This window comes from Melospiza melodia, chromosome 4 (assembly GCF_035770615.1).
Source record: "Melospiza melodia melodia isolate bMelMel2 chromosome 4, bMelMel2.pri, whole genome shotgun sequence".
Taxonomy (NCBI): Eukaryota; Metazoa; Chordata; class Aves; order Passeriformes; family Passerellidae; genus Melospiza; species Melospiza melodia.
The window spans coordinates 6,255,988-6,277,273 of NC_086197.1; the positions used below are offsets into that span (position 1 = coordinate 6,255,988).

The 21,286-nt window shown below is 40.1% G+C and overlaps 1 protein-coding gene across 13 annotated transcripts in view; it reads left to right on the plus strand.

Annotated features, from left to right (window-relative positions):
- The window catches only part of CELF2 (CUGBP Elav-like family member 2), a 550,999-nt gene that overhangs the window by 506,830 nt on the left and 22,883 nt on the right, over positions 1 to 21,286 (plus strand). For all 13 annotated transcript variants that reach the window (XM_063153712.1, XM_063153708.1, XM_063153706.1 and 10 more), the window contains one exon: positions 4,614 to 4,748. In XM_063153712.1, coding sequence (XP_063009782.1) covers positions 4,614 to 4,748 — 135 coding nt within the window. The remainder of the gene's footprint in view (positions 1 to 4,613; positions 4,749 to 21,286) is intronic.

Below are 21,286 nucleotides of genomic sequence, written 5' to 3' on the forward strand. Positions count from 1 at the left end.
CATATATTAGGAAGAAATTCTTCACTGTGAGGGAGATGAGGCACAGGTTGCCCAGAGAGCTGTGAATGCCCCATCCCTGGAAGTGTTCAAGGCCAGGTGGGACAGGGCTTGGAGCAACCTGGTCTAGTGAAAGATCTCCCTTGGGAGGGCTTTGGGCTTGGAGCAACCTGGACTAATGGGAAGTGGCCCTGCCCATAGCAGGGAGGGTGGAACTAGATGGTCTTCATGGTCTCGTCCAACCCAAATATTTTATGAGTCAATGGTTCTATGATTCTCTTTTAGTATCAGATTATTTCATTACCCCCTCTCTTTTCTTTGACTATAGCAATAGCCTGAGTGAGTAACTTTTTTTTGGACAAAGTTAGATCAGATGAATCCTTCCCACTAGGACTGAAGAACTTTTAATGGAGAAAACCACCCTTCTTGCCAGAATGTGTTTGGAGCCTGTATAACATGAAAATGGGCTGCAATCCTACATAAGTCAACAAATGGCTCTAGGAGTGTTTGAATTAGATGATCTTTAAGGTCCCTTCCAATTCAAACCATTCTATGATTCTGTGAACCTGTGGTCAGATTTAAGCACATACTGTTAAAATACAGGGCAGAATCAATTGTGGACTTAAAAGTTGTTTTAAGGGCTTTGCTCAATCAAAAAGTAATTGGTCAGGCTACCTCAAGCACTTTTCAGATAAGCAGCTTTTCTAAAAGCAGCCACAGAATATATATGGTTTGATGGAGGTGGCACTTAGATCTCCTGTCTATTTTAATTCTTACAATATTGCTGGAATAGCCTCACCCTCCACACCTTTATATACATTTTACCATCAGCATCCAAAATGGCTGATGTCAGTGTTAGCAAATAGTTGCTTTTTAGCCTGAAGATGATAAATTTTACCTTAATCCACATTTTTTTAAGCTGCAGCCAGGATTTAATTCAGGTGGAATAAATCCTAATAATTGAGAAGGATAAAGTTTCCGAAGCAAAGGAAGTCAAGTCAGTGGGAACTGCTTGTGAGCAATCAGATTTGGTTCTGATAATCACCACTGACTTTCAAACTCTCCATGCATACTGTGCCACTCAATGTAGCTGGTGCCTTCCTTTTTTTGGAATTTGTGCAGTAAGCAAATCTCAGCTATTTTCTAATGTGATTTTATTATGGTTTTAGAAACCCAAGAGCTGATGAGGCCTAAGAAGTCTTGAGGAACTGCTTGTGACTCCGTTCCCTCCCCTACAAATACCCAATAATTTCAAATTTACAGTTATCACAGGAGAAAAGCTGCAGTGACTGAAACGAGGCAAATTACTTCATTGTATGAAAGTTTGTGTCAGAGGCAGCACAAGAAGTTGTAAAATGTAAATCTCGTGCTCTCAAATTTTCCCGTGTTTTCACAGAACTGCATCTGTGACTGTGCAGCACTACAAAAATTTCCTGTGAATGTGCTAATAGGCCTTATGAGAATGTTCTATCACCATCCATCTGTCACTTTTTAACAGGCCTGATTGGCAAGCACTTGTAACAACTGACATCTGTTCTCGCTTATTGATATGTAGATTTATGGTAATTGCTGTGAACAATAAGACACAAAATTACCTAAGGTGAACATTAAATTAAATTTTCATGCCCCTATCCTTATAAATAATTTTTTTAAAAGTCTTAAGTTTCAAGCAAGGCATACTGTGCATCTGTTTTGTACATAATTTAATTGTTTTTTTAATCTGCCAAATAACAAAATGAAAGTTGAATTTCTTTGCGATCTTGAGTATTTGCCAAGCTGATAGCACATTGGTAAATACATGTTATTAAAAACGGAATCAAACTGTATTGTGAATCTGGGTTTTTTAATCATTTCCCTTTAATTCCCAACATTGTCTCCATCATGAAGATCAAGAGTTATTCCTTACCCAGAAGGGTTTTTTTTCCTCTACAGGAAGATAATAATTTTTCATGTGCAGCTCTGCCTATAAGGCTGTTCCTCAGAGTTAAGCAATTTGCATTTCTTCAGAGAGAGGTGCATTTGCTGAGTGAGCAGCACTTTCAAATAAAATCCATCTACTCATTTGCTGTCCAGCTCTGTTGCGGGATTTGGGACTGTTTTGGAAAAAAAAAACTGTAGGATGTGAAATGTGTGAGGAGTGTGTGTGAAAGGGGAGAGACTGAGAGAGCAGATTCATCCCACAGAAATGCAGAACTGTACCTTAGCTGAGGTTCAATTGAACCAAAATTCCCCATTTGAAAGCAAAGCACTTTTGGGATCTGGGACTTCAGAACATTTGGTTTCCCTCCTCTAAATTTGTCCAAGCAAATGGGATGTTGACACTCCTGACAAGTTGATGGGAGAAACCAATAAAGAGGGAGCAGAGATGGTAAAATGCCTGGGGAATGTGAAACAGTGATGACAGGACTTATTTTTCAGATGTTTGAGCAGACAGAGGATCGATCCTAAAGAAGATGCATATTAAGTGATAAAACTGTTGACAAAGCGGGCTCTAGAGCTCGCTGGGTGACAGTGTGTGCCATGAGCCCTTGCTGACACCCACATTTGGGTGCTCAGCTCAGTAGGGGTCTTTGCTGTCCTTCTCTCACTCAGGTGTGACAACAGCCAGCAGGTTTTTCTCCTGCAGAAACCCTGTAACACCTGCAGGTTGTTTTGTGGCCAGTGTCTTACAGTCACTGCTACAGTAAAGCAAATTGGGTGAGGAGACAACTTCATCACCACCAAGATCTTGTTCATTCATCTTCTTTGGGCATTGAAACTCATTTGCCAAATTGATGGGTTCCTCCTGTTCTTATTTAGAAAAAAAAAGTTTTTGTGGAACGAGGCAGTGATGGTATTTGTTTGGCATCCACAGAGGAGCAAAGGGTGACTCATGAGTGCAGAGACAGCAGTTGTTTGCTCTGTTGCATGATGGCCTTGTCTGGCCTAGGCTGTCCACTGGAATAATTCTGTTTTCATCACAATTATTTAATCCTACCATGTATACCATTTAAAAGTCCAAAGGAACCTTCCCACAGAAGAAATATAAGCTGGTTATGACTGATCCTTTTGATGAATAACTAAACAGTGGGTGATAGAAAGCCATTCCTCTGGAGGAGAACAACCCACTGCTTTCCCAAATCCTTGTTGCAGGATGGCACGAAAACACAGCCTCAGTGAAGATCAGCAGTGTTTGCTGGATATGCTTTGCTGATTACTTATTCTCCTTAGGAAATAGGAAGCTAAATTATAATTTAGGACCAATATCAATCCAGGATGAAAATGAATTCCATATCTCATTTTGAAGGTTACTGACTGCTTTGTTTGAAAAGATTTGGGTCCTCATCTTTTCCATCCCCAAAATCTTGTTTGAAATAGTCTGCAGTCTTATTATCAATGCAAGATAATTCTTTGGTGGGGAAAAAAAAAAAAACTTACACCCAAGGCAAGCCAGTAAGTCAGATGAATAATTTAAAAAAAATTTTTAAAAAGTATTGTTTGCATACATGTGAAACTGTGTCTTGCAAAATAGTTTGAATTAATAATGTTTGAGAAAAGCCTTATCTTTTAAGATGGTCTTTAGCCTCCAAAAGAAACCTTAAAGAAGTTTGGTCATGTAATTTCTCCAAGTGTCCTGTTCCAGTTCCAGACTGTGAATTGGTGTATATTGGATCAACTAAAATCTTAATTCCCACCATTGCAACTGTGTCAGAAACTCCAACATTTGAACTGAATTTGAGACATCGACATTAGAACCTCAGTCAAATTAGGTGCTCACCTGAGGCCTGACCTGCCTGTTGGAATATGCTGTATTTAAATTTGGGGCTTTATTCAGAAATAGATGTTTATATCAAGGTTCATTTCACAATCCCTAATGCTGTGACAGTGAGAATCCATCTTTATGGAGATTATTGATTGTACTAACCTGAGTCTGCAGTACTTGTGTTTGAAAGTAGTATCACTCTCCATTATTGCAGGAGTTCTGAATTCCTAGAAAGTACCTCTCCTTCATTGCATTTTTTTTCTTCTTAAACATACTTCCCAAGTATTGTATTTAAATTCTCCTTTTTTGTTTTCATTATTTCCAGGTTGTTGTTAAGCTCCTCCATTTGAAATACAAAGTGTGCAGGGAGAAATAATATCTCTTGTAGGCAAACTAACATTCAGAAAAAAATCAGACAAGTTTCTCGGCATTCAAACTGGGAAACATGGGAAACAAACTTTATTAATCCCAATTATATGACCCTGTCCTGAATGTGTTTTAAATGCTAGTTATCTTCTTTATATCCCCTGTTGTGTCAGGAAATAATATTGTGCCTGGGCTTCATGCAGAGTTTAAATGACTTTTAATTCTACACTTCCCTTAGAAGAGGCACAAACCAGGTTTAATTTTCCTCAAGTACAGGCTGGTGTCTTAGGTGCATTCTCTCAACTCCAAGGTAGAGAGATGAGAAATATTCCTCAGGAACTCTGAGATGTGGTTTGAGATTATAGATGTTTTGGGAATGAAAAGAATCGAGTTTATTGGCCAGGTACACCCCAAGCTCCATGACCATTGAAAACAGCACTTTTTGATGATTATGATGATGGTGATGATGATTACCTGTTTTAATTAACCCTCTTGCTTCCCCACACAGGCATGAACGCTTTACAATTACAGAATTTGGCAACTTTAGCAGCCGCAGCAGCCGCCGCCCAGACCTCAGCTACCACCACCAATGCAAACCCTCTCTCCACAACGACTGGTGCTCTGGGAGCCCTCACAAGTCCTGGTAAGAGCAGAGTGCCTGCTTCCAACACACAAACTTGGCAGTCGGGGGCAAGGCGGGAGTAAAAATGCTGGTTCCATGTTGTGTCATGAGTTCCGTGCTCATGTAAATCGCGAAGAGCCTTTAACAGCTGAATACATCGTTGTTGCTGTTATTTTCAAGGTAATAACTGCTTTTTCAAGCAGTCCAATGTGGGCATGTTTGCCTTTCCAGGTTAATTTCAGGGGCCATTAAAGCCTAACAGACCCATCTTAAAAATCTCTGCGTGAAAATTACAATTGCATGGGAAACCCAAGATAAAATTAACTTTTCACCAAGAATTCAGAACATGACCAAATCCTTCCCATCCAAAGGAAAATCAGCTGAGGTGGTTCTTTTTAATCCCCAAGATACTGATCTTTGTTTCCCATCACACACAAGTATTGCCTTTACTCCTCATGAATTTTTGTGAAGTCTTATTTTTTTCCCTTTCTCTTGCTGGATCTCAGTTGAGCTTTCTTCTTTACTTTCTGAGTACACAGTTACAGAAGTGATATCCGATGCACAAGGAATACACAGCCAGATTCTGACTTCATTATGGGGGCAAAAGGGAAAAAAGAGGTGGAAATGCCTCCATGACCACCATGTGGATTTCCAGACATGCATGTCTGATGTCTCCAAAACCCTAGAGAGAAACTGGGGCAAATTCAGGCTTAGGTAACACTTCAGAATATCCAGAATCCACAGAGAGAGATGTTGATTCAGTGTAGTTACTCTGGGTTTACAGGGATGTAGCTGAGTAGAGAATTCGGCCACTTATTGTTACATAAAGGCTGCAGGGTGTAATTATTTGCATCATGAAGTGTGTTTATTGCTGTTCTAAAAAACATTCATATTATTTTAGACACCACTAAAGAACATTTGTGTTTAATCTTGTTTAAGTGTGTATTTATCCCCCATGAAAATGTAATTCATGGCAGACTGAGCTCATCAGTAAGGAAAACAGTCTTCACTGCACAATAGAACTGGGACTGAGTGTGGTGTTGGGTCTTAGTGCTGGCCAGGGCTCCCATTATATTACAGTTTTATTGTTTGGGAGAGAGGTTAAATTAAAGAAGCTTGGCTAAGTCTGTGTAGATTTTTCTGTTTCTGGCATGAGCCTCATCTTGACCTAAAAATAATATTCATTAGCAACATCTCTGAGAAGCAGGTTGGGTGAAAATAATTTTGGCTTGCTGATGTGGTTTTTTTTAAACCTGAGCAATCTCTTCCCTCTGTCCTGGAGCTGGGATTTAGCACTTCAGTGTTTCCATGTTACACCTGTCTAAATGCCACCCATTTATAGAAGCAGAAATGTTGCATTTCATGCACGCTCTGTGATATCTCTGCAGTTTAGCTGATAAATGTCCGAGCAGCCTTGTCCTCCCAAGACACACACAACAGATCTTGACCCACACTGACAAGAGCTCCCAGGGCAACTCAGTGCACTGCACTGTGGTGCAGAGGGGCTGGAAATTAACTCCCTTTTTCTTTGCTGCTCTGCAGCACAGTGGCCCCAGAATGTTCCTGTTGTGCACTTTGTTTTGCCATGTACACAGAGAACTTGGATTCAGCCTTAAGGGCCACATTTCTCTCCTTCCCTATCCAACACAGTCTTCTTTTCCAGCCTGTCTGACTTGCTATTCCCTTTTAAGTTGATCTTGAGGCTCCCTGAGTATCTGGGAGGTTTGTTTATCTTATGTCCAGGTCTGCAGAGGCCCATGGTGGACAGGTGTTTCCACTGGGCTGGGCAGATCTATCTTTGGGGAAACTGGAGCTTCCCATTGCTCTGGGTGGTACTGGAGAGCAGATACCAAAGGTTTTTCCAAAGAGGTTAATGATTTTGGCCAGCACATTGAACTTGTGTTATTTTCAAAAAATTTGGGGTATTTAGACTTTCAAATAGTGTCTTCAGAATGCCATTTGCCTTGAAAGTCTTATAGATGGCACTTGTTTCTAATATTACCTTGAAAAATCTCTAATAGGTCCACTGACCTATTTATATTGCACAACCAGCCTAAAATCAAGCCTTGGTAAAATGTTCTTCAGTTTAACCTTCCTTATCTGGTTCCACATTCTCCACCCTATTACATGTAACCTGAATAATATCCTCAATGATTCTTCTCTGCTCCATGGAAAATGAATTTAGTTTGATAAAGTTTTTCATAATAGCTCAAAGTGTTTCCACTAAAACTCAAAATATGTTGACAGAAAACATTTAAATCTGCCTTTCAATGTGTGGATGTTTGGAGGCCTTAAGGGTATTTTTTTGGTCTAGTTTTCCTTTAATAGAACACTTCAGCTTGTTGTGTTTTATAAGTGTAAATTATTTTGTCTGATTTCAAAGCCTGCACTAAGCCCAGGAAGAAATGTTTGCATCTCTCCAGATAATGCATTAAATTAATATTTTCTAGTTGAGAAAACAGCCCACATTTGTGGCAGTGCAAAGGTAAATGCTTAAATTTAATCCTTTTCTGAATGTTGTTAAAGGCAAAATACTTCACAGAATGGAGATGGGCATAAGACTTTTCTTCCAGTATGTCTTGAACCATGGCAGCCACATAAATCATATCCACATTTCTATCCAGATATATCTCCCCTGAAAATCCCCCTCGAATCAATCTTTGACCAAGAGCTCTTGCTCTGTCCTTTGTAAACATGTGTGTTAAAAGCTCCAAAAGATGGTTGTTTCACTCAAAATTCACCTTGAAGCTTAATGTTACATTGATAAGATTTAGCAACCATCAGTGCACCACACTAGTACAGAGGAGACAGTGCTCAGGCCAACTTCAATGCACTGGCAGCACAGAAAAACAGGCCAGGAAGTGAGGAGCCAGCGGGACATCTGATATTTGAGGATTTCCAAACAAATTAAACTCCAATGATCTTTCTCCCATCCATTCTGACTAAACAGCTTTGACCGCAACAGAGTCTGAGGACACTCGTTCTCCTCCATGTGCTAAATACTTTCTCTTAAGCTTGAAAGAGTATTCATTCAGAAAGAACAGAGACAATACAATCCCCCAAACTATTAATTTTTTTATAATTGTAAATTTATAATTTCAATTTTGCATACCCATGGAAGTGTCTCCCTACAGCATTGTTAGAAATGATTTTTTAAAAGCCTTTGCTTAAAAAAACATGAAAGATTAAGCTTTCATTTTATTGAAAATCCCCTCAGGCAATAAATAGGTTCTTTTGTCTCTTGGCCCTGGAAAAAAAATTAAAATGGTTTAAATTGCCTATGGTTAAAGTAACTGTTTCTTGCAATTATCAGATGGTAGTGAATAAAAATTAAAATGAAATCATGAAAGACTAAAAACCAGGTAAAGGCATATTATGTCTTTCATGAGTTTCTCATGGGTCTTTTGAAGACTCATTTAATCATCTTTCTTGTCTTTTATTTTGATATGATAATTGTTTCCTTTATTTACTTTAATCACCTCTATTTAGTTAATTAATTCTTCACTTTATTTTCATTTCACTTGCTTGGGATACTTTTTCTGTTTTAAAGACAGGTACCAGTACTATTTCATAGTGTTTTAAAGGCAGGTACCTCTAGTATTTCATGACAGAAGGATTTGGGCTGGGGTAGCTTTTTCCTGACTCCAGGTTTGCCTCATCCAGTTTGTCTCAGTTCCCTTTGGGTGGGAACCTGGAAGTTTCCATTTCTTGTTCACTGGGAAGGGATTTTGGAGGCACTGCCTCAACTGTAGGTATCCACACTGTAAATATCCCAATTTGGACAGGATGAATCCCAGCTGAGTGTCAGGAACCTTATTCTCTCCTCCAGAGACTGTTCTTGACACATCCTGTAAATGGATCGTGGAGCAGAGAACTCACAGGGAGGATGCAGGGATCATTCAGGGGGTGATGGGAATGCCTGGAGGTGCATGTGAAGGAGGGACATATGAGCTCAGAATCAAAGTATCTGCCTCTAACACTGCCTGACATTTTATTTCCCTAATTTTCCCAAGGGTAACAATGTGTGTTCTGACTGTCCTGGGTGGTACAGGGCTCATGCAGCACCGTGAAACCTGGACCACTCAGAGCAGGTTGGTGAAAGCCTTGTCCAGTCAAGGTCTGAGTATCTCCAAGGATGGTGATTCCACAGCCTCTGTGAGATCATTTCAGTTTTGTTTCTTCAAATTCACACATAAATGTTTGTTTCAGTAACCAGTAGGAAAGCCCTACTATGTGTAAATGAAGAGACAAAACATCTAATTATATATCCAAATTTATCTGCATGAACATACACAATATAATTTCTGAGCTGTGGGGGGATAGAATTGCTAAACCAGAAGCTAATTCAGTTTCTGACCTAGAAGCCTTCTTTTTCCATGACATTTTCATGATTATTTGATTCTCTAAACTATTATTTATTCACACAGCTGAACTAGCTATTCATGCTTCAGTAAAAAACTCTTTATCTGCTGTGTAAACCTAAGAGGAAATATTTGGGGGAGAAAATACTGATAGGGTAGAAAGTGAGAAAGTGATACTTTTTTCCTTTAATGATCTCTTAAAATCCAGCACAGCTTTTGTCATATTATGTCAGTATTCAGCCATTAACTCTTACACTGAAAAAAAAAAATTCTCCTCAGCACAAAGGTCTAAAAATACTCATTTTCAGACAGATACTGACATTGAAGAATAATAGTCTCCAAAAAAGGAAGACTGTGAAGTATAGAATAAACTGAAAAAGAAAAAAATTATACTGCCTTTCCTGTAAGAACTAATTCATTCTCTCCCTCTGGTCAAAGCAGAGAATTATAACTTATAGCTATCATCCGTGGCTCATTATTTTCTCTACCCCCTAATCTAGTATGAAGATTGTCTTTGTAAGTTGAAGGTGTTCATGTTGTGAGCACAATTGTTGAAATGGTAGAGATTGTATAGAATATACAAGATGCTTCAGCTGAGAAGCAGTGAAGAATGTTCAAATAACCATTCTTAGAAGATTTGCTTTTTGTTCACTTCAGTACAAAACATTTTTCTCCGATCAGTGGTGCAAGGCTGCCACCATGACATTTTGTTAGAGGCCAGTGCACCCGCTGAGATAGTTGTGATTTGCTTCCAGGATGATTCAAAAATAACCCTACCAGTAGGTGTGTAGGAAGGTCTGACAGTTTGCTAAAGACTGAATCGAAGGAGATGTCTCACGTTGGAAAAGGCCGGTTTAAAATGCAGAATGGCACTCGTCGTGCTATATAGTACAAATTGATTATTTTTCTGCCATTTCATGTGGAATTAATGCATGTTACATTATTGTAAAATCATTTAAAATAAGCTTTATTAGTTTTGAAGAACATAGGAAACATCTCTAGTATAATTCTCATTATTTTCAGGATAAAGATAAGGTTGATAAATGTAAGACATAGCTTAAATAAAGGTTTTAAAGTACAGTGGATGTACAGTGCACACACTTAACCCAAGCATATGGTTTTAAATTTTGTATTTAAGTCTAGTTATATAAATAGCATTGTTACTTTAGTGCTTGGAGGACAGAACATTTCAATGCCTTAACTGTCATCTCAGCACTAGTATTTTAAAAGAATGTGTTTTCAAGGAAGCTATGGAAGAAAACCTTGCCTTGCCCACATCCCAGTGCCTGTTACTGTACTGCATAGTTCAAGGAGATTTGTGGCAGGACAAGTATATTTCTGAGCTGTTGTGTGTCAGCTGGTCTTACACACTTGGTGTTAGATTTCTGAGTCTGTGGTTAGGCTTCTCAATCAGTGAATTGATTTTGACTGCTCTTAGTGCCCACAGATTATGCTGCTTCTTGGAGATATATTGGTACTAAGCCCATCTGATTATTAGGCCGCCCTTAAGGAGGCATGCAAGCACAAGCTGGAGCCAAAAATAGGAAACTGGGCATGTATTTTTGACCTATATTTGTATTGTTAATAATGTTTCAATATATCTTAAATGACTAAAGAAGAAAAGAGTGGGAATTGCGGCTAAGAACCTCCCAGAGTCCCAGTGCAGTAAAAGGGGAGGTGATGGATTCATATAGAGCCATCCTGGAGCAGCACTGTCTGTCCCTGGTGTCCTCATTGGGAAAATGAGCCAGTGATGGATGACCTGAGGGATGCTGATGGCAGCAGACAGGACATCAGCTCACTGGGATGACCTGTGCATATTTGTCCCTTAAAATGTAACAGGTCTCTGTACATTCTCCTCTCAGAAGGGTTTCTGAGCAGGCGCAGCCTGAAGGGTCCCAGGGATGTTCAGGCACTGAATGGGCTCAGGGTGGGCAGAAATCCTTTGTGAGGCTGCCTGACAACTGTAGGGGTCATTTTGGCAAAGCTCCTTATCAGTTTTAGAATCAACATTATCAATTTATGAATTTTTGGCACAGAAATCTCCAGCTGTTTCCTCAGAATTCCATTAATACCAAAGGACAGAAACATGTGCATATTTTCAGTCAAGCAATGTGCTAGTTAAATTTTTTAGGTTTGTTTTTTTCTTTCAGGAAGCAGCATACAGTACTAAACCATGGATTAGTAGGATCTAATTCAACAGGAGACATGTTTGTTTTTTAAACATTATTACATTATCATCTTCCCAAGGTATTAAATCCATTGCCTTAGCACATTTCAGGATTTACTTTGCTTGCAGTATACAAATAACACGTATAATACATTCTATTTTGTAAGTGTCTCTCTACCCCACTCTTAATCTCTATTTCAAGCAACAAGAATCCCAGTTTGTAAAGAAAAGCTTTTTTTTTTCATTCTGTTGGAAGCACTATTTGAAGTTCATTCAGGGTGGCTTTCTACTAAAGAAAGATGATAATATCAGCTTGCCTACACAGGTAGATATGTGAGCTTATATGTAATATATCTTACAAGAAGTTACAAGCCCAGAAAATGCTGCAGTTCATAATACCCAGGAAATAATGTAAATCTTAGAAAAACTCATGCATTTGAAGGAGCTTTCAACTACTGCTAACACTGTTCCTTCAATCCTACTGGATTGTGCTTTTGTCCATGGATACTCCTGGTCTGTTTACTCAAGGCAGAAAAATTATAATTAATGGTAAAAAATAAAAATTTTTAAATCTTAATTTTATTCCATTTTTTATTATGACTAATGTCTTAATTGTTTTAACATTCTCTCAGAAGAACTAGTTGCTTGGATATGGGACTACTGAATTATTTTATGCAATGGCCAAACAAAAATATCTCCAACAACTGCATGCGTTTAAAACCAAGTAAAGTAAAACCTCAACTGTCTTTGCTGTTTGCAGCACAAAAATGTGTAATATGGATGAAAAGAACCAGTGTCACAGTGAACTCGGTATGACTTTACAAATGGTCTGCAAAGGACCTGGCTGAGTAATTTTACATGAGGCAAGATAATCCTCAAGTTCTGCAGCTCCCAGGGGTGAGCAAGTGCATTTTGTGGATGTGCTATTGCAATAAAGCTGTGCTTGCACACCCCACTTAGAAACCCATCTGCCATGGAAATAATTGCAGGCACCTTCTGGATTCATAACTCCGTTTAACAACAAAAATTTTCAATATACGGTTTAGCTCATCTCTATTCTAAAATGCCATGGATAGGACTCCTAAGCGTCTGAAGGAAAAAGTCTTTTAGAAACATCTTGTTGCAATAGAAAGACAAACACCTCCCAAGGACTGTTTACATTATCTTAAGACAGATATGTGAGAGAGGTGAAAAAGAAGATGAATCAGGCCACCCTCTCCCATATACTAGAATTTGAATTGGCATATATGTATGTGGCAAGCACTTGTAGAACAAAAACATTGCTTACCTTGAATCACAGCCTTGGACTTCGCTGACACTCTTCTTTCTTTTTTTCTTTTTCTTTTTTTTTTTTTTTTCGTGGAGAGATGCCACTGCATGTTTTTTGTCACTGCTTAGTGCTGAAAGTGTGTCAAAGATGTTGCAGGCACACCAGGGCCATGGGAAGGAACCTGTGCTCCAGGCAGGAGATCCTGGCCTCCAGTAGAGCCTTCCTTGATTTTAGATCAGGAGTTCTTTGGAAAGTGATTTATAAGTGGCTGTATTCTGATGCAGCTCCACATGGAGGTCATTTCAGCATCAGGGCATGCATCTCAGAACAATAGCCTGCTCCAAATTGTGTGAGATAGCTGTAATAAACATGAGAGCACAGCTGGAAGTTCCCTGTAGAAATGGCTTTGATGTGAACTCAGTGGTGCTTCAACGAGCACAGCCACAGCCCTTGGCCCCACTGAGCCCTAAGTGCTCAGCAATTCTTCTTTGTTTTCCTCGTATTGTGGTGATTCAATTTGGTTTGATTTCATTTAGAGTTACAGCTGGAAATATATGATGGTCAGCTATGAGGCTGAACTCAAGCCAGTTCACTGTGCATTGTAATTCTGTTCCCAAGCCACTCTAAAACACTTCCCACCCAAAACCAAAGGTGATTTACCATTGTGGTGTGCTGGGGAGAATGCACAACATGTTGCAGGCACAAGATTGAGGTACAGCTTGTAGTTTATGCTAGAGGTGTATTTTTTAGTTTATGCTAGAAGTCTTCACTGGGAAATGCATTTCAACAGAACAGAAGCATCAGTGTGGAATTGGCCGAGAATATTGACTTGCTTTTTACTCTCTCTTTCTTTGTCTTCAAAATCTCATAGGAAAATGTGCCCTTAAACACCAAGATTCACAATACCAGCCTAGATGCACAAAGACATGCCCAATCAATAAACCCTTGCTTGTTAATATACCTTCTGCCAGATAGATAGGTTTGGAGGAAAATTTTGGAACAGCGGACAAACTACAAAAATAACCAACTAATAAGTTTGTCTGCTGTACCTGTGGTACCTCTGCATGCTCTTTTCTCCTCCTTCTTTGCTGTGGAAGGTGCATGGTGTAGATACTGTAATTTCATGACAATCATAAATGTCAAGTTAGGTGTTAACATCAACAAGTGATTAAAATTAGTGTCCCTGATTTTCACTTCTCTCAAGCTTTCTTAGCTCTCAAAAACCCATGCAGTGCTGAATAGTATGGATTTGTGAGCCTAAAGTTATTCTCCCACTATTGAAGGCCTTGGCCTCTGAATTTGCAAAAAATTTTAATGAATTGGTTCACCTCTTTATGTTTTTTGTGGTTTTTTTTTTTTTTTTTTTTATTCTTGTAAAAGTCAGTGTTTAAAAATGACTTAAAAAAATATAAACCTGTTTTCAGAAAGCCAGAACCAGAAGGATCACCATGGGGAAAGGCTCCTTCCTCTCCTCTCCCTCTCTGTCATGCTTTCTCTCATTTGCACATGCATGCGCACAGATACAAAAAAGAGACCAGATGTTGAGTGCATGGTGTTCCTCCCTTCCTCCTTTGCTCACTGCTGCTTCTCTTTCCCTGTTCCTTGGGAAGAAATGGACAGTATTTCATGGGCACAGTTCACCTGTGAGTAATGAAGAAGCAGAGGGGCACTGACTTACTGAAGAAAGGCTGTGATATTGGTATATGTCTTTCTATATTGTCATTCTTGTTTCCCCTGACTCTTTCTTGCTCTCTTGCTTTTCTGGTGCACTTTCCCTGGAGTGCATCTGTCACTTTAATTTTATCCTATCCAAGCACAAGCAGAGCACTTAAACTTCCTAGAATCTTCCTTTTTGACATGTCAGACAGCACTTCCGAGACACCAGAAAATGTGCAAGTTTTTACTTCTTCCTCCACACCAATGGCAATGTGTTTGTCAGAGGACCTTATGGAAAGTACACCACTCCAGACCAGGAAAATCTACCTCACCTTTGCCAAAATCTGCCCTGAGAAACAGAACCAGGGCCTGCTGGTACAGTTAGCAGCAGGGAGGCCACCAGTCTGTGCAGGGGTGGAAACTCAGATTGGCTGGAGATCACAGTAAAGGGCAGACAATTTAATGCCACTCACACATGCTAGTTAGATCAGAATACTGATGAGCCCTAGTGAAAGGCCAACTGCATCTTCTTTTAGCAAAAATATTAAAATGCCCCCATTTCTCCCCCCTCCCCCTCCAGATTCTCCACAAGAATAAATTAGAACTTGGAGGTGTGGTTATTATCACAGAATAATTAGACCCCATGGGATTAGAGACACTCAACGTTTCCTAATGCCCCTGGGTTGTGATTATCTAATAATGATGATGCCTCTGTCATTGCTTAATTATTCTTCCCCTTTAAAATGTACCTTCTGCAGTCAGAGCCCGTAGGATGAGCTCATTTCAGCCAGAAACTCCACTGCAAATTCCTGAGAGCAATGTCACACGGGCACCATGATTGACTTGCCCACTTCTCCCCCACACTGTGTTTATAATCCTCATTTCATAAACTCCAGCATTACTATATTTGAATCCTTCCCCTTTTCCATAAGACATTTCATTTGGGTGTTCAGGAGAAAACTCTGTGGCCTCCCTCTCTTCAAAACAAACAGTTGGGTTAGTGCTACATAAAGATAACACACCTTAATTGATTGACCTTAAATATATAAGATCAGATCTTTGCATAATCCCTCCTAACTCCAGGTCAGTGGTTCAGACTCCCATCTACATAAGAGCCTCCTTCAGCTGGGTGCTATTCTCTGTTTAAGAGAGTGCCATCACAAAACTAAGATAATATAAACCAAAGTCAGAAGCTTTGCACAGACTTTGTCCAACACAACAAAACTTTGCCCAATATCTTTCATCTTTCAGTCAGGCCAGCAGGTGTTCCTCATGTTTAGATACAGTTTTCAAGACACAGTTCCAAACGTCATTGGTTATTGCAACTAAAGATTAGAAAGAAAACAGAGAACACAGCCTTAATCTGATTATTCTTAAATCCAGCGTTGTCTCTTAGCTTTATTATCCCTCTTGGACTAAGCAAGGGACAAAGGCATATTTTGTTTACCCAAGAGATTTTGTGTAGTAAACAGAGATTTTAAATTAATTTGGTTAAAATTAGAGATTTCTACTTTGGATTTAATATTTCTTTTTCTTTTGTCCTTATAATTCTCTTATAAACTCTAACTATTTTTTTATGTTACTGACTGAGGAACTGTTAGAAATATTTTTTTTAATGACCTTTACTCTCTTTGTTTGATTTCTTTATATCCTTTCTTTACATTCTTCTACTGTGATTTTATTTTCTGTTGCACATTGCTGAATCTAAGAGGAATCCAAAACCTCAAGGAAAGATCCAAGGTCAGAACTTCTTTTGCTGGATTGTTGTAGGTTGGGCCCTAGAAACTTCACCCACACAGTGTAGTTGTGGCAGCCTAGAACCAAAACCACAGATGAGAGTTAAGTGGCATTTTCAATGTCAACCTCTGCTTCTGTAAACAGACCCAAGAACAGAAACTGGTTCTACTGTTCAGTTTTCAACACATCTTAATTCTTCAGCCTTCTTTCATTCTGCCTTAGTGTGAGCTGACTTTCTCTGCTTTTCTCCTACGCTGCTCTAATTCCCATAGAATAATTGAGGTTGGAAGACCAGCTGGGTCTGTGACCCAGCTCCCTGCTCCTCTGAGATCAGGTTGATCCAAATAAATCTCAAAAACCTCCGAGGACATGGATGGAGCAATCTGGGTAATCTGTTCCAGTGCTTGTACAAATGTTTATAGCTGGAATCTCCCTTGTTTCAATGTACTTCTCATCTTCCCTGCATGTGCTGTTGCTCTATCTGGTGGATGAACTCATTTTAGGCACTGAGGGGCTGCTTTAGGTTCACCTAGAGCTGTATTTTCTCCAGCCTGAGCAAGCCCAGCTCATTACAGGATGATCCTGGAGCCCCTGACCAACTTGCTGACCTTCCACTGAGCTCCCTCCACCTGATCGATGTTCTCCTTGCAATGAGGAGCCCAAATCTGCATGTAATATTCAGATGTGATCCAACAAGCACAAAAGAGGAAACCTGGATTTCCTGGCTCCTCTTCCACAGTCCAGGGTGCTGTTTGGTTTCTTTGCTGCCAGGGCATGCTGCTGGCTCAGGTCACCTCCCACCAAGACCCCCACAGGTTCTTTCAGCAAAGCTTCTCCCCAGCCCCATCCATCCCCTGCTGTGTTATTGAAGGGGATTATTCCTCCCCAGGTGCAGGACTTTGCATCTATCCTTGTTAAATTTCATAAGGCTCATGCTGGCCAGTTCTGCCCATCTGAATTCCTCTACATGTCAGCCATTTAGTCAGCACCAGTGTCTGATCCATTTTATCTGGACCTTGCAGTCAGTGAGCTTAGGAAGGCAGCAGAAAATCAGAAATACACCCAAATTCAATACAAGAAAGAGAATTCTGGACTTTGACAACTGCCAATACAGATCTGCCAGAAGTGTCTCCCAAAAGAGAACATTTTCTCTGCAGCTTCTCATGCTTTGCCACAGAGATGCTGAACCTAAAATTTGTGGGCAATATTGATCCCTGGTGCACTACTACATCATCTTAACTGGAGCAAAAGAAGTGCTTTGAACACTGAGCTATTTAAACTCTCCATTAAGTAAAACAGTAAGAGCAAAGTTGTGGTTCATAAGTGAGTGGTGATAGGCAAGTGGCTGAAATCAGACTAAACACTGAGCTTCCTGTTGTGCCATGCATTTGTAGTGACAGACAATTGTGCAGTGTAACCAAGGGCTGCCTAAAGGAAAGCTGTCAGCAGGGCTGACACAGTTGCTTACCATGCTGGATCTCTGTGTGGAAAGTCCCAGCATAGTTAAGCCAGTCTTGGAGCTGCCCTGGAGCCCTGCAGCACCAGAATCTGGTTCTGCTCCAGAAACATTATAGCTGCTCTTCACATGGATGGGGTTGGCAGGGTGTAGAGCAGCTCTCCATGCCCAGCTGAAGCTGCTCCTGCTTTTCTTTGCCCATTCTCTCCACTAGTCCTGCCCTAAAACCAAAATAATGTTTCCAATAAGAATCTTCACTTAAATTGTTTGTAATGCCTCATGTGCTTAGTATTTTACTCCAAGACTCCCAGTTTTTGTATCATTTCCAGACAGGATGCTCATGTTGGAAAAGGAGGAAGGGAAAAGGACAAGGTGGAGAGGAATGGAGAAGTACACAGTTTACACTGTCCTTGAATAGTGCCAATTTAGCACATATAGCAGGATGTTTCCACTGCAGGATTTTTTGTGGTATAGGACTTTGCTGAAAAGTCATTGAATTTTTTTTTTTTTCACTTAGACATTTACCAAAAAAAAAATTAAGGAAAGAATGAGCCTGACTACACACTGCACACCATTTCTCTGCTAAAACATAGTGGCACATGTGTGGTTGGAATAGGTCCTTTCCTTCAGTGCCACAGTCAGAGGTGGGTTATTGAGTTCTTTGTCTTCAGCAGCCTTCCTGCACCCTGACCTCCACTGTGGGAAAAGGATTCCTGAATTTGCTCAGAGAGATGGAGCACCTCTCCTGTGGGGAAAGGCTGAGGGAGTTGGGGTTGTTCAGCCTGGATAAAGCTCCAGGGAGACTTTATTGCAGACTTTCAGTACTTAAAGTGAGCCTGCAAGAAAGATCAGGACAAACCTTTCAGCAGAGTCTGTAGAAATAGGACAAGAGGCAATGCTTTTAAACTAAGAGGGTAGATTTAGACTAGAAACAAGGAAATTTTTTTATTATGAGAGTGGTGAGACGCTGGCACAGGTTGCCCAGATGTGGTGGCTGCCCCATCCCTGGAAACATTCACAGTCAGGTTGGATGGGGCTTTGAGCAACCTGTTCTAGTTGGAGATCACTCATTGCTGGTCTTTAAAAATGCCTTCCAACTTAAACCATTCTATGATTCACTTTATAACTTGGCCTGAGACATGAGAGGGGTGGGATTTGCCCAAGGCTGTACTGCAGACAAGCACAGGTCTGGGGTTTCAGTATAGCAAGAAGCTCTGCCAAGGGCACTCCTTGGTCTGAGGTGTAGGAAGGAAACAGGCATGACAAAAAATGTGCCTGTGCCTCCAAGATAGAGCATTCTGAGAGACAGGCAGCAACTCTGAAGGAGCAGAAGGTCTTGCCACAAAAATCATAGCAATTGCTTTCACCAGAAGTTTAACGGAAAAATGGGAAAGGCATCAGTAGCATCTGGGAGTTGAGCTCATCCACTTGGTCTTTAGGGCAATTCAGCCCAACCTGAAACAGAAATCGAAAGGTAGGGTGTCTGAATTGAAGGTCATTAAATCTCAGAAGCAGTCTAGTTTTGACTAGACTAGCTTAAACCAACAACGAGGCTGCCAAAGGTGGGGAAATTAATTCTATGCACAGTGTGTGTAGCAAAGCCAAAGAAATATTTACGCATCATTGCCTTTCCTAGATGCTGTTATCCTGAATCTAGTTTTCCAGCTGAGGCAAATCCAGATGATGTAAATAATTATGACTCTATTGACATAAGCTAGCCAAAAGAATGGCCAAAAGTTTCTGTGCTAATTCCTGTTGTTTTCCTAGGTTGGCATAGTTTTTAGGAATTGTGTTGAAGTGTTATTTAAATTAAAATTTAAAAGAGAAATGGCTCATTGCAGTTAAAAAAAAAATATTACTGACCTAAAAGGTGTTATAACCATTTGTAGGCAGAAGTGAATGTTTTGAGAACATTTGAAAATGCCAGCTCCTTCCAGCCTTAAAGACCTCCATGAGTGCAGCATTACCAGTTAAACACAAATATCTGTATTGCATAGAGTACCTACTCCAAATAAAATCATGTTTTCTGTGTCAAAGAGAACTCTGTCAATGAATATATTAACCAAAGGCCAAGTTTCTTGGCTTGAAGCAAAAATTTCCTCAGTTAAATGGAGGAAGCACAATAAGAGGAGGGGCAGGCACTGAACTCTTCTCTGTGGTGCCGAGTGACACTCCCCAAGGGAATGGCCTGAAGCTGAGTCAGGGGAGGTTCAGGGTGGGTACCAGGAGAAGGTTCTGCACCCAGAGGGTGGTTGGGCACTGGAAGAGGCTCCTCAGGGCAGTGGTCACAGCCCTGAGCCTGACAGAGTTCAAGTAATGTTTGGACAATGCTCTCAGGCACAGAGTGTGACTCTTGGGGTGTCCTGTGCAGGGCCAGGAGTTGGACTTGATAATCCTTGTGGGTCCCTTCCAACTCAGCATATTCTGTGATTCTGTGAATGTTCTGGCGTGGAGGCTGAAGGGAGTTGTGATTTTTTTTTTTCTTTCTTTCTTTTTTTTTTTTTTTTTTTTTCATTTATTTGGTTTCAGAGGAGCCTGGTAAAACCCAATTTATAAATTATGTAGGTAGCCAATCTATTTTTGTCTTCTGGACAACTAAAAGACATAAATATAGAAAGTATTCTGACAGTGAATTATTCTTCCTTTGCCATTACTCTGAGCATTTGTGGAGCCTGAGAGTTTTGCTGACACAAGAGAGTTATACAGGTTCCCCCAAAGTAGTGCAGTCATTTGCTGTTACCACAGGCATGTGATTTTTCTTCTTTCCCTTCAGTTTAATATATGTTACAATTTTTTAGTTGAAATAAACTAGAAAATGGCAAAGGACAGGAGAAGCATAGTCCTTGTCTCTAGATGGATTTCATCTGGGAGCACACAAAGCAAAAACTTTCAGCTGGTAGAAGCCTTCACACTTGTCTTGTAGGACCTTTTAACTTTTGTTTCATCTTTCTTTAGATTTCTGGGGGACAAGATATGCCATTGCTTCATCTGTTGGGTTTATACTGCATTTTTTAAAAAATTTTCACCTCTGTTAATATTTTGGACATTTTATAGCCCCTTTATGGTAATATTTTACTCACCACTGTCTTGACCTCTATTTCATACACATAGGTCTCAATCAGTTAGTGTGGGGTCTCTCAGGAATCCTCATGCAGAGGTTGCTTGATGTCTCCAAGCACCCTAAAAAAGGGAGTTCCCCTCATTTGTATTCACCTCCTGTTCAGTAAGATGGTGGAAACCACACTATGTGTTCAGTTTCTTCCTTCTCAAAGAAGTATTAAGCCAAAGAGGGTTCATATGCATTGTCCCATTGCATCTGTGACAGAAGAAACACCACAACAATATAACACTCATTCCTGAGGTGCTGAATGTGCCAAGTCTTTATTCAGGCAAACTAGATAATCTGCATTGCAGCTTCGAGTGGGAGAAGCACTGAGGCACCTGCTCTTTAATTGCCTGATGGAATAAAGAAACTTGACACCAAAAAAAAAAGAAAAGAGATGTTGGCCCCAGTTACTGACCATCCCTGGAGCATGTGTTTGAGCAGCCAGGAATAAAACCCCAATATTTCACTGTGGGCTGCACAAGAGGGAAGGTTTTAAGCAGATTTTTTTTTTTGCCTTCTCCAACAGATGTGTTGACAATCCATAAGCATATGGCTCTTGTTCACAGGAGCTATTTGCCCCCAGCTTTAATGTAATTTACAGGCAGTTTCCCAGTCCCCATTTCTCTCATTTCTTAACTATATGTGTTTACTCAAGAGAAAATGGTAATAATCCTCTAAAGCAGAAAATGGATGGAATTTAGTCCAGTCAAAACTAATCAGATCCTTCAGATTTGAGTTTTATATACTTCATTTAAATCTTTTGCTAATGAGCATTGACAGAAACACAGACCAGTGCTGGTCAC